Here is a 14,021-nt window from a genome sequence, read left to right on the forward strand (position 1 = left end):
ACCATGCTTCATTCCCAGACAATTTATTTAAATCACAGAACTAAGACTGTCACAGTCTTAGCTCAGCCCTAGGTCTGTGATCACCAGGACCACATTTTCCTGCAGACGACTCCCGAGCAGATACCCTGGCTGTTCTCTAGAAGGGACAGAGACCCAGCCTGTTTCTCAGCTGTGCTTCTTCCTTAATGGCATGTTCTCAGATTCCTACTCTAAGTATTTCCTGGGCCACAGCTTTCGTGATCAGGCATGATCTTTTTTGTAGTCAAGTCAGAGAAAGCAGCAGAGAGCCCATTGGCATTTCGCCTGTTCATATTGTAGTGCGGGGTAGACCCGAAATTAGGCTCTCAAAAGTTGTACCCTCCCATTTTAAGATTCGTATCTTGGGGTCTAGAGAGGTGGCTCATCAGTTAAGAACTCTAGCTGCTCTTCCAGAGAGGACCCGAGTTTGAGTCCCAGAACCCACATGGTGTCTCACTGTGCTCTATAACTCCAGTTCCAGAGAATCTGATACCTTCTTCTGGCCTCTGTGATAATCAGACACACAGGTGGTGCCCAGACATGTATACAGACAAAAACAAAAAACAAACAAACAACAACAACAAAAATCCCAAACCCCCATACAGATAAACATCTTTAGATTAAAAAAAAACAATTCGTAGATGTTATTAAAAGGCTTTGTACATTGGCCCAGTTTATAACATGGGCCTCATTGTCACATGCTTCCTGTTCTGGCTCAGTCTCACGGCTTCCTACCATGAAATTTAAGCTTCCATAGGATGCCCCTCTAGCCCTCCAAATCTTTGGACTCCAGGTCAATACTCACCATAGTAAACACCAAAGACAGCTGCGGCCCCCGCAAAGGCTCCTAAAAACTGGGCTCCCACATAAAATGGTAACTTGAACCATTCCATCCTTCCAAAGACGCACATTGCAAAAGACACGGCTGGGTTGATGTGGCCTCCTGTGAGGAAGAGGAGACTGTCAGGGGGTAGAGGTCAGAGAGCAGGGGTGGGGAGAGGGAAATAGAAACACAGATGAGTGTTGGCAGAGGGAAAACTAATAATCCATAGCACAATTAAACACAGTTTAGAATATTTATCTGTATGAAAAGGGGCCCAGAAACTACAAGCCTGGTGTGAGGAAGGAGCTCGATTTTTAAGGTAGAATTTTAGGCACCACTTAAGGAGTACCACAAGTAGATTGATGAAAACTATTACTGTGAATATATTTTTAAGGCAGTTGAGGCTTAAGTCCATAGCTAACACTTCTTCAGCCCATGCCCACAGGCTGTAGAGCCATTCTTCACACTGGGAAGGAATGCTGTCCTGGTGGACGCTCTGTGCCTTTCCCTGAGGCAGAAAGGTTTTATTGGGGGTGATTGCCATGTCTGGATGGAATCTTCTAGGTCCCTCTGAGTAAACAATATGTTATCTCACACAGAAATGTGGCAACAACTCCCTCAACCCAACCCAAGCCGTAGGTAGTGAAATCAGCTTCCTGATTCTCAGCTATGCTTACGTCTGAGAGAGGGTTTGCTCTGTGCTCAGTGATGGTCCCATGAGGCTTGGGACTCGATTACAACATTTACTGAGTGACCGGCCAGCTAGCATCCCTGTGGGATTGTTTAGATTTAAGAACCTAATGGAATGGATTCTGCTCTAGAAAACTAAGAGACAGGTGAAGATTTCTCAAGCTACGTGGTCAGCGAGTGCTAGAACTAAAATTCCAGTCCAGCTTCATCTGACTGTAGGAGCCAGGTTCCATGAATCCACTTCTAGACCTCCTTCAGCGTGTTTGTAAAGATTCCTCTGCTGTGGGGCTGGAGAGGTCTTTCAGGGGTTAGGACTCAAGTTTGGTTCCCAGCACCCACACCAGGTAGCTCAAAACTGTCTGTGACTCCAGCTCTAGCAGATCCGATGCCCTCCTCTGGACTCTGCACGCACCTGCACACACTTCCCCTACCCCCACAAATGCACATAATTAAAAATATATCTCAAAGCAAGATGTATCTGTGAGACCAAAATGAGCCATCTTAGAAATAAGACCAAAATGCTTTCACCCTAAAATTAAGGCCTAAGATTTCTCCTTTTGTGAATAGGCCATTAGTTACTGAAACAAGTCAGTACAGATTCCAGAAACCAGGAAGTGTAAAAGTACAGAGTCACAAGATAGTCACGAGGTAATGCCTGCCAGATTATGGAATGTCCTCTCCCTGGTTTCCAGGGTAACTGACCATAAAAATGCCCCCACCTGAGGGCAGCCAATGAGAAATGGTGGCGGGCAACCACTCCCTTAGAAGTAAGATTAAGCCATGATTTCTAGAAAGCCCCTAGAAGCGAGCCAATCAGAATTGTACCTGTAGTAGCACCCCTAAACGATGTAACCTTGTGATTTTTTCCCTTTAAAAACTGAGCTTGCAGACAGGCGGGCACTTCCTCCAGCCTCCACTGCATTGGATGTATTGGACGAAGTCCCTGCCTAGGCTTGTATTGCTTTTGGATATCCAGAATTAAACCTTGCTTTTGCATTCTGGCATGCTCGTCTTTGGTGGTCTCTCTGGGGGTCGTGATCTGGGCACAACATATCTGCCTTGGAAATAAAGTATGTGTACACATATGCACATCTGAGCTTGCATGGTGGCCGGGCATAAGGTGAACCTGGCATTTCGTGTGGAAGGGGGATCAAGTTCATTTTCAAAATGAGCACACTGGAAGGTGGACATTCAGGTTAGATGTGAACAAGAGAGACAACAGCAATCCTGATGGCAATGGTGATTATGAGGATGAGGGTAATCATGAACCCTGACCCTCATCAGAACCATGGGCAAGCCTAATTCTAGAAGTCCAGCCACCATGAAGAGAGCCATGCTTTTCCCAAGTCTCCTGTCCAAGGCTGACAGTGGGCTTTTGGCTGCTAACCCACTAAGGCAGCCTCCCCTGCCATTCAACTCCAGTGACTATGAGCTGGAAAATTCCAGTATGTCAAAGCATGGGTGGTCTCTCAGATCCTTATGAGTGTTTCAACTGTGGGGTCTTGCTTTTATGGGCTCCCAAATCCAGATTGGTAGGAACGTTGGAAATATAAATTTGGATTGACATGGACTGATGGGAAATTCCTGGAGCCAGACTGCATCTGTTCCTCTTCTCCTCATGGCTGCATGAAGAGTCCTTTACTTAACACAGGCCTGGCCAGGGATGCAGGGACAGAGCATCCAACAGCAGCCCACAGAACAAATTACATTTATAGACTTTAGAGGGGAGGAGGGTCTGAGCCTAGAGAAGAGGGCTCTTTGGGCACAGCAGATGAGTGAAGGTACTAGATACAATTAAAAAACAAAAACAAAAACAAAAACAAACAAAAAACAAAACAAACAAACAAAAAACAAAACAAACAAACAAACAGGGCTAATTCCCTCTAACAGGGCAGAATCTAGATCTAAGACAGCCAGCCTGGAGGCACTCACTTTGAAAGGACAAAGGGTCATAGAAAGTCACCTCTGGCCAAAACCATCCCTCAGGAGTGCACTACGGAGTGAGGCTTCTAGAACAAGCTCTCTTCTAAGATTAAAAACTGTGGCAGGTAGGTTTACTTTTTGCAGTCTCTGGCAAGCACCCTGGAAGCCTAATTAGCCTCGGATCTCATGCGATATCAGGCCCTTTGTAGGCATTTTCGATGAGAAAGCTGACAAAAGGATCAAGGGGCTTTGTTTAGATGATGTACACAACAGAAGTCTGGGGACAGCTCCTTGGGAGTCAGAGAGGGTAGACCTGGAAGGAAGCTTTGAAAATGAATGAGGAGAAGGGGCTAAGGGGTGACAGAGGGTCAGAAAGGGAGGGGGGCAATGGCTGCAGTCCAGAGGGCTATAGAACTTCCTCCCTACAGACCTGCATGGCTTAGCGCAAGGCCAAGGCCAGAGCAGTGTAGTGGAAAGAACATGGGCACCAGGGTCAGAGAGTCCTGCCTGTAAATATCGGCTCTGCGAAGGTTGCTTTGATGACTGGATTATTCACATAAAGAACCCCCTCAGGGAACAGCTGGAGCCCAACAGGCCCAAGACGTGGGTCTTGGGTGAGCTGAGCAAACTCTTCCAAGATTCTGTTCTAGGTAAACTCCCTACCACCCTCGCACAATTCTGTGATAGGTACCTTACAATTCTCCTGTCACTGAGCAAGACATTCTGCTTTTTCAATTAATTCATTTACGAAATGCTACATCAAAAATAGTTACCAACAGGATCCACAGAGATGCCTGAGAGGGTAAGGTAAAGGCACTTGCCACCAAACCTAACAACCTGAATGCAATCCCCAAGACCCATACGGTAAAAGGAGAGAATTTACGGCCTCCACATGTACACACACACACATACACACACACACACACACACACACACACACACACAAATGTAACTTAGAAAAAAAATAGTTACCACCAGGCAGCCTACATGCTTTAAATAGCGTATTACATAATTACGTGTGTATAATAATTAGATGTGTATAACAATAAGCTCTGATTGGTTGAATGGCATATTCACAATGGAGCAAGATGCTAAAACTCCTTTCTTTATAGCAAATTGATTCTTTATATTTAAAAGTGAAAGGCCATTGACTTCACCAGTCTGTGGCTACAAAATGGGATAACATTTATATTCATGTCTAGCAGGTACAGGTTGTTCTTGGAGTCCTCAAGAAGGGCTTCCCATGAGGCTACAAATCACGTTAGGCAGAGACACCTCCCACACAATTGTCTTCTCTTATTCCTGTGGCCACTGATGCTAAGATTGATGCTGTGGGCTTTGTAATTGTCATGGAGAGCACATGCACTGTCCCTGCACATTCCCAAGTCATCAGTCCTCAGTGTCTGAACTGTGCTAGTTCCAAACAGAGGCATGATAGGTGCTCCCATTCCAACTCAACACTGTAATTCACTAGTCGGGGTTGGGTGCTCTCACACCCTCCCATAAACAACTTGGTCAGAGCCTAGGCTGAATGCAACCTCTCATCATTTCTGATTCTCACTCCCAAGAACTTAGACTCAGTACCCAGGCCAGAGGGGACAGCTCTTGGCCATCTTTCTGCAACCTTTAATCCTTCCTGCTGCTCCTTTCAATCCTTTCCCCCTACAGCGACTCCTCAAGTCCCCAAATATAACAATGAATGCTAAGATTCATGACCCACAGTGGCAGGGACAAGGGTCAGTTACACCAAGAGAATCTGAGGGGAATTAGTACCATACAATGGCTTGACACTGTTCAGCTCAGGAGATCATGAAGGCAAAATACTCTAAACTGATGGTTCTCAAGCCTGTGAATCAAGACCTTTCAGGGTTTAAGGACCCTTTCACAGGGATCCTGCATATCAGGTAGTTACATTACAGTGCATAACAGTAGCTCCATGACTCAGAACACCCAGCCCTGCCCTGGGTCTCTTCCTAAGTTTCCGCACTGCATTCAATAGCATCCTATCATTTTGCTTTGCAGAGCCCTGTAAATGGCCATCATCAGCCTGGCCACCAATGAGGAACTAGGTTAACGTTTTCTAGCTCAGGCACTCCTGTCGTAAAGATGGTGTTGACATTGCATAAGACCTAGTTTCTCTGATTGTAGTTGATAAAGATCCAGGGACTTGCCTCTGCTGGTGTGGCCTTTGCTGAGCTATTTACAACCTTCTCTGGGAAATGCTTCCAAGCATGAGATTCATAAAATAAGAAGTACTGGTTACCAGAAGACACACTACAGCAGCCAGGGAGGGCTCAGGTGTGAGTGTTAACCCCATCCGGTCCTTGTTCAATGTTGCTTTTACATAAGCCACTTACCATTTGTTGGTATTTAAATTTTATCATCCATAAAAAGATATCAATACATACTTTTGCAGGATTGTAGAGATATAATAAATAATGTGTGTAAAGCAGCCAATCCTGCTAGCACATTGGGACTGTTGCCTTAATAGTTGCAATAATGACTTGTACTGCGTACCAGAGACACCTCCAGTGACGTAAATAGCCATCACAACTGCCATGGCAAATCCAACATTGATAGTGACAATTCCACCAAAATGTCCTCGACTGAGAACAGCTTGGGCAACAGAGCCACATCCGAGGACCTAGAAAGAAAGGACAAAACAACTCATAAAAATGAAGGAAGTGAGGATGACCACTGTCTAATGCAATATGCACTCATGGTGTGCATGTTTTAAGTGAAGTTATGAATTCAGCTTCCTTAGATATCAAACAATTCAAATTATAATGCTTTGGCTGTCTCCACGGCTACATCTAAGTTGCAGATGAATCTTACTATGGGTGTGCAATGTGAACATCTTGCCTACAACTTATAAATCATGTAAATTCACACCATGGTCTAGATTCCTCTTCTCATAGGGATGAAAAAATGAAGATTCCAAGTTGGAAGTGTAAAAATTGTCCTCAAATATCTTCTTGATGGTGATGAATGGATTTTATGTAACCTCCATAAGGTTGTCCTAGGAGGCCCCATGGAGAAATATAATTTGTATATTACACATTTAAGATATACAGAGTGATTTCAGCTTACCACCTCCCCAAAGGCAGAAGACAGGTGATACACAGGTGACCTTTGGGTGTCCCAGTGTCCCCAGTTCAAGGATATACCTACCCATTTTATTTGCAAATTGCTAGACTTAGGAGATGTAGAAGAGCCTGGCTTCTGGAGGGAAGCCCTTGATATGCACGCCACATTGAAGCCTTTGACTTTATCCATGGTCTTGGCGCCATACTCTATATTAAGTGGTGTATGGTGATATTTTATTTGTGCTGAAATGTGATTTTATTTGTATGTTAATAAAGTTGCCTGGGGGTCAGGGCTAATAGCAAGCCATAGCAGAAGTCTGGCAGTGGTAGCACAAGCCCTTAATCCTGATCACATGACAGCAGATCTCTGTGTGTTCAAGGATACCACCAGCATGGAGACACACACCTTTAATCTCAATACCAACCATAGAAGATCTGGAGGTCTGTGTAGATGGGCAGTGATGAGGAGGTCATGTGGTTGGGTTTAACAACCAATGAGAAGGCAGAACAGAAAGTCTATATAAAGACAGATACACAGGAAGTAGCACTCTTGCAGAGAGGTAGGACAGCAGCGGCAATGAAGGGTAAGAAAGGGTTTCTTAGCTCTTAACTACTGCTCTGACCTCTTGGCTTTTAACTCTGAATTTGGCTCTGTGTTTCTTATTTAATAAGATTGTTCATCTACATGGCTACAACAAAAATACCTAACAAGACACAATGCTGAGGCTAGGCAGATGGCTCAGTGGTAAGAGTGTTTGTGAGAAAGCAGGAAGACCTGAATTCAAAATTCCAGCAGCCATGTTAAAAACCCCAGTGTTGAGGAGCAGAGACAAGCAGATCTAAGAGCTTGCTAGCCAGCTTAGCGGGAATGATGAGCTCCAGTATGGGATGAGGTTCAGCGTGGGAGAACTCACGCTGAGAGAACTTTACTCTCAAAAGAGTAAAGTAGAAAGGAATAGAGCAGATGCTAGACATGTGTCCTCCTCTGGTGTCCTCATAGACATATACAGGAGTGTACACCTGCATACACATGCATATGTTTGTACACACATGCACATACACCACACACACACAAACAAAAAAACCCTGCAATGCTACATACAGATCTGTGCTGCAGTCTTCTGGGTGGTGGCTCTAATAAGGGTCATATAAGCCCCTAATGGCTCAACTTTCCTCCCCCCCCAGCCTACAGTGTGATTTATACCCACCCCATACACCTCCTGCCCCCAAGGTGATTTCAGCATCTAGGATAGAAAGGGAGCTGTTTACCAGAGTGAAATCAGGCAAGTCAGAGGCCTCTCTGGGGACAAGCCAGTTCAAACTTTTCTGTTCCCTCTGGCCCCACACTAGGAGTTCTGCAGCAGAGTCATGACCAGGGGAAGACTCTTGTTTGAAGAGTTAGCGGCCATCTCTGCCCTGGCGGTTTAGAGTAGCTTATCTCAGATGACAGTAATATCCAACCCTACTTTCTGAGAATGTGACTCAGTGCTACTTGCTTAGTTCAGAAGTTATACTCAGAATTTAACTGGCTTCAGATTACAAAGGAAAAATAAAGCCAGGAATGGAGGTTTAATTCTGTCAGTCTTGAGGATAGGGACTCTAGGGTGAAAATAGTTGGTAGGCTATAAAATGGAGCCAGGGTGATCTAAAATGGAAAAGAGCACACTGTGATTACAGCTTGATCAGTCGGTAGAGCATGAGACTCTTAATCTCAGGGTCGTGGGTTCGAGCCCCACATTGGGCGCCAGATGTAGATGAACAATCTTATTAAATAAGAAACACAGAGCCAAATTCAGAGGTCAGAGCAGTAGTTAAGAGCTAAGAAACCCTTTCTTACCCTTCACTGCCACTGCTGTCCTACCTCTCCACAAGAGCGCTACTTCCTGTGTATCTGTCTTTATATAGACTTTCTGTTTTGCCTTCTCATTGGTTGTTAAACCCAACCACATGACCTCCTCATCACTGCCCATCTACACAGACCTCCAGATCTTCTATGGTTGGTATTGAGATTAAAGGTGTGTGTCTCCATGTAGCCGGAAAAACAGTGAAGAGTACAGTACATACTCAGTGTGTTATTTTAACCTCCAAAAAGAAGAGCATGGTCCTGTGTGGTGGTGTAGGTTGTCTGCCTTGTAAGAACAACACCTTTCCTATTCTCACACCCAGAAAGGAGCTGTTGCTTGTAGCTAGAGTTTTCCTGCCTGGCCCACAGTCAGGACAAATCTCTATCACCCACCAGTCCCACAGCCTCTCAGACCCGACCAAGTAAACACAGAGACTTATATTGGTTACAAACTGTATGGCCATGGCAGGCTTCTTGCTAACTGTTCTTATAGCTTAAATTAATCCATTTCTATTAATCTATACTTTGCCACATGGCTCGTGGCTTACCGGCATCTTCACATGCTGTTTCTCATCGTGGTGGCTGGCAGTGTCTCTCTGACTCAGCCTTCCACTTCCCAGCTTTATTCTCCTCCTTGCCCCGCCTATACTTCCTGCCTAGCCAACGGCCAATCAGTGTTTTATTGATTAATTAGCAACACATTTGCCATACATCCCACAGCAGTTGCTTGTATTTACCTTGTTTTTTTTCTAGTCTATGAGGAAATCCTATTGGATTACATTACCTATTTGGATTCTTCACGCCAAACCTAACCCGAGATTCAATTCTCTAACATTCAATTATACTGTGTGCAGTTTATAATCAGTTCTGTGTTGGTCTTAGTTTCTGTGCTGAAGGGGTTAAACTCTCCCACTTTTACAACTAAATTTAGGTTTCAGTTCTCTGAGAGGGGCAAACAGGTGTCTCTCCCAGCAAAGGGTCATTTATCAACAAACTACATCAAGGCCAAGGGAGAGAACACAAACAAGGCCTGAAGCCAGCCACATGATATCTCAAGGACAAGTCCTACAGCCCCGCTTCTGGGTCACTTCTGGACTTGCCCAAGCTTGTGCAAATATACCCAAAGATAAAACCTCCGCCAATTAAAAGTATACTAATGTAACTGATGCTTGTTTAACCAGCTATGTTTGAGATGACCTCAGTGTCCCTGAAACTCCCCTTAGCTGTTCTTAATAAGAGCCTACAGGCTCCTCTCAAGGTTGTCACCATTTTGTACAGGTATAGTAAATAAACACTCTTCACTCTTACATACTATTTGAGTCTGGGGTCTTCTTCAGCATTTCCTTGAACCCTACAGCACCTAGAAAACAATCTTTAAGGTTTCTTTCCACACCAACATCCAAGCATATGCCAATATCTGTCCTTAATGTTCTGTTTCCAACACTTCTCTGCAGATCTCATAGAGCCACAAGGTTACTTCCTCATTCTTTAAAAACAAAAACAAGTCACTTGGCCTTTTTCCTTTGCTGCTCTTAATATTCTTTGTTTATTCTGTATGTTTAGTTGTTTAATTATTATGTGGCAAGGAGACTTTTTTGGGGGGTCTAGTCTGTTTGGTGTTCTACAGGCTTCTTGTATCTTCATAGGCATTTCCTTCTTTAAGTTGGGAAAGTTTTCTTCTATGATCTTGTTGAATATATTTTCTGTGCCCTTGAGTTGGTATTCTTCTCCTTCTTCTACCCCTATTATTCGTAGGTTTGGTCTTTTCATGGTGTCCCAAATTTCTTGGACATTTTGGTTCATGGCTTTGTTGGCATGCTGGTTGGGTTTAAAAAGTGAGCATCACATAATCCCAGAGTCTATGTTCTTTTTTTTTGTTTTTTTTTTTGTTTTTTTTCGAGACAGGGTTTCTCTGTGTAGCTTTGCGCTTTTCCTGGGACTCACTTGGTAGTCCAGGCTGGCCTTGAACTCACAGAGATCCGCCTGGCTCTGCCTCCCGAGTGCTGGGATTAAAGGCGTGCGCCACCACCGCCCGGCAGAGTCTATGTTCTTAATTCCTATCCCATGTCCCTTGCAGTCTATACTATTCTGATAATTCTGAACTTACAGCAGACGGGGGATCTACTATAGGCATTATTCCTACACTACACATACATATACAGCGAAAGAAAAGATCCATGTGTTAAATTTCTTGGTCTCTGTAATAGTTTCTAATATATTCATGTCAAATAATCAGAGTGTTGCTTTTTCTGCTGGGTAAGAAAGCACCCTTCATGATTGTGTAAATGAACACAACAAAAGCCTTAGCTCAGGCTTGCTTCATGGGATTTTTCAATAAAGGTTCAAATGAGATAACACTAATGAAAGCGCTATTTAAACAGCAAAGGGCAGTCATAAATGGAAACACAGGATATTGTTGTTTTAAGTGTAAACTCAAAAGGAAAGCTAAGAGTCAGTGGATTCAAATGATTGGATCCATGAGCGTAATCATGAACGCACTTCCTGGCAATAATCAGCAGGGAGAGGCTACACTTAGGGCAGGCAGGAGGAATCGTTGCTGTGCCACTGCTGATCACAATCAAATGTGGGCGAGGGGGAAACTGCAAAACTTCAAGTGGTTTTGCTTGTTTTCAATGACTTTCCAAAGACTGGTCATTTTACAGTGAGTTTGTGTGTGTGTGTGTGTGTGTGTGTGTGTGTGTGTGTGTGTGTGTGCTATTGCTCTGGGTAGAAAAGTTATAATAGCAGAATAAGTTATGTTTTTATTAGTAGATTTTATGGCTATGAGGACAGGAGAAAGTTTCAATAGAAAAGACAGGAAACACTCAGAAGGGTAGAACAGGTGGCTAATTGGAATGTGAGGTATGCCCCTCTATTACTAGCCACTAAGCCAAACATTCTGGAACCATCTTGCCTTCCTTCTTCCCTCCTTGAACATTCATAATGATGTTCCTATACCTCGCTTAACCTTCTGCAAGATGCCATGCTACAGATGTACATGTACAGATGTAGGGATGAAAGTCTCTCTGCTGCCTAAGAAGTATCACTTCACATCCAGGCTCTCTATTACCTTGTTCCGTGGAGCCCAGCCCTATTCTGCCCAACACAGATCTACAGCACTGCATGGCAGCCACTTTGAGCCCTTTGAACCGACAGTTGCCACCCCAGTCTCTACATGCCTGCTCACAGGGGGCCTTTTCTTCACTTGCTCCTCCAAACCTAGTCTATTCTTCATTCTTAACTAAAACTCTGCTTGCTTAAAGCTTTCAAGCACGCCCCCTCCCCAACACACATGCTGAGCTCCCATTGGCCTTTTGAGACATTTCTAAATGCTGCAGTCTTTGCATGTCACATTATCTTGTGGCATTCCTTCAAGACTATTGGCCACCTGGATATAGAGCCCAGTTGGTAGAGGGATGACTCATGGGCACAAAGTACTGCGCACAGTCTTCAGCACCACATAAAGGCAGGGTGGTGCCTACCTGCAATCCCAGCACTTGGGGGGCAGAAGTAGGAAGATCAGAATTGAAGGAGGTTCTCATTTACCTATCAAGTTCAAGGCCAGTCTGGCCTATGTGAGACAATGTCTCAATGCCCTCCCCAAAAGATCCTAATGCTACAATGTCTGCCAGCACAGCTTATTCCTCTAACACTCACACTAAAACAATGCTTGGTGAAAGATTAAGATATTGAAGCCCAAGCAAAAAAAGAATAAAACTTTTTTCTTGTACTCATTAGTGTAGAAAAGGGAGAAAGTAAGTTTGGAGTAAGAGGATTAGGAAAAAATAGGTGTGATTTCTAAGAAATATTATTTGGAAGTTCCAAAAGTTACAAATTAAGTCACAACCCTGTGACACACCCTTTACTGGATGCAACATGGTACCTAAAATGAGGAAGTGATTTTTATGAATTGCTGAGGGCAATAAAAAGAAAGAGGGAAAACTCAGCCTGTATGGTTTTGTGGATGTTTTCACTCTTCTCAAGGGTCTCACCTATTTATCACTTTCTTTAAAGTGTCTAACAAATGTCCCAGGGGCTGGGGAGATGGCTCTGTGTTTAAAGTCTTTGCCGCCCAAGTGTGATGGCCTGAGTTCTGATCCCCAGAAACCACAGAAAGCTGAGCCCCGTGTCCAGGGCTTCTGCTCCAGATGGGAGGTAAAGACAAGAAAATCCCTTGAAGCTTGAGGATCAGCTAGCCTGGGAACACACCAAAGAGAGAAACAGAAAGACGTGCCTCAAACAAAGTGAAAGGCGAGGACACACCTGAGGCTGTCCTCTGATCTGCACACACCAACAACACTACAGGACTAGCTACATCAGAAGCCATGGCACTGGCCAGCATTTGGGGGAGCTATTCAGGATTAATATCCGTATTAGTTACTTTTCATTGCTGTGATAAAATACCATGACTAAAAGCAAATTATGGACAGTTACAGAGGGAGACTCCATAGCGATGAGACTTTTTGTGAGCTAAGGACCATACATTTGCCCCTTGGTCTTCCCTGTGACTGTGAGTTAGATCCTTTCACTGTCACCATTTTATAAATATGGAGACCAAAGCTGAGACAGGCTAGGAGCACTCTGCAGGTTCACACAAATAGGGAGCACCTTGATCAGGTTTGACTTCTTCCTACTTTTTACTGGATGGGTAAAAGAGGAACAATTTAGAACCTGTACGCTGTGGGTCAGACAAGGTCATGACTTCCCCCCTTTTAAAAAGCAAGTCCATGGCTGGAGCGAGAGCTGAACAGAGCACGGACTGTTCTTGCAGAAGACCAGGGTACGATTCCCAGCACCCATGTCAGATAGCTCACAATGGCCTGTGACTTCAGCTTCTGGAAATCTGATGTCCTCTTATGTCCTCTCAGGGAACCTGCATTAATGTGCACAGATTCACACACACACACACACACACACACACACACACACACACACACTCCACATAGTTAAAAAACAAAATAAAAATATAAATAGGTAAACAATGGATAACAAAAACTGGTGTCTGAGGGTCAGAGGCAGAGCCAGGCCCTCTGGTTCCCTGCCCTGAGTGCTTTCTCGACCTACTGCTTCTCTGGATTCTCTTTCGAAGATACAATATGTATTTACACTCAGCTTTCTAGACAGTAAGTTTTCCAATTGCAAAAAGAAAACTTTCTCAGCCGTAACAAAAATAGTCAGAAAGAACTAAGACTTCCATGTGGACATTCTGGTTAGAAAGCTTGTATCCTGAGAGAATGGGCCATATTTGGAAAGTACCCACAGTAAGGCAGGCTTGTAAAGGGACAGGAATCTTCAACCTGGAGTTGGATGGGCAGGTAAATGGGCCAACCCCAGTGCCCTCAAAGAAAAGACTTTCACCAACTAACTCAGGCCCCAGAAAGGAGAGATAACTAAAACTCCATCATCTTGACTGGGCTGAAGAATAATGTACTCCTATTCTGATCCACAGCCAGCATCCACATCCCTCTACTCCTCCCAGATGCTCAGCCGGATGAGAACTTGATCCTGATTCCAGAGGCCAGAATAATAAACTAATTAGGTGTTGGTTTGTAAAGGCACACGTGTTGTGTTGAGATGAGCATGGTTCCCTGTGCTGTGTAAGATAAGGATGCTGGCTGGTGAGAACAGTTCTCCCGGC

The 14,021-nt window shown here is 44.2% G+C and overlaps 1 protein-coding gene across 1 annotated transcript in view; it reads right to left on the reverse strand.

The window, feature by feature from the left end:
• Aqp9 (aquaporin 9) overlaps positions 1–14,021 on the reverse strand; it is a 52,797-nt gene that overhangs the window by 22,877 nt on the left and 15,899 nt on the right. The window contains exons 3-4 of the mRNA XM_059268206.1: positions 5,972–6,098; positions 824–961 (exon numbers count right to left, since the gene is read on the reverse strand). Coding sequence (XP_059124189.1) covers positions 824–961; positions 5,972–6,098 — 265 coding nt within the window. The remainder of the gene's footprint in view (positions 1–823; positions 962–5,971; positions 6,099–14,021) is intronic.

The sequence above is a fragment of the Peromyscus eremicus genome, chromosome 7 (assembly GCF_949786415.1).
Source record: "Peromyscus eremicus chromosome 7, PerEre_H2_v1, whole genome shotgun sequence".
Lineage (NCBI taxonomy): Eukaryota > Metazoa > Chordata > Mammalia > Rodentia > Cricetidae > Peromyscus > Peromyscus eremicus.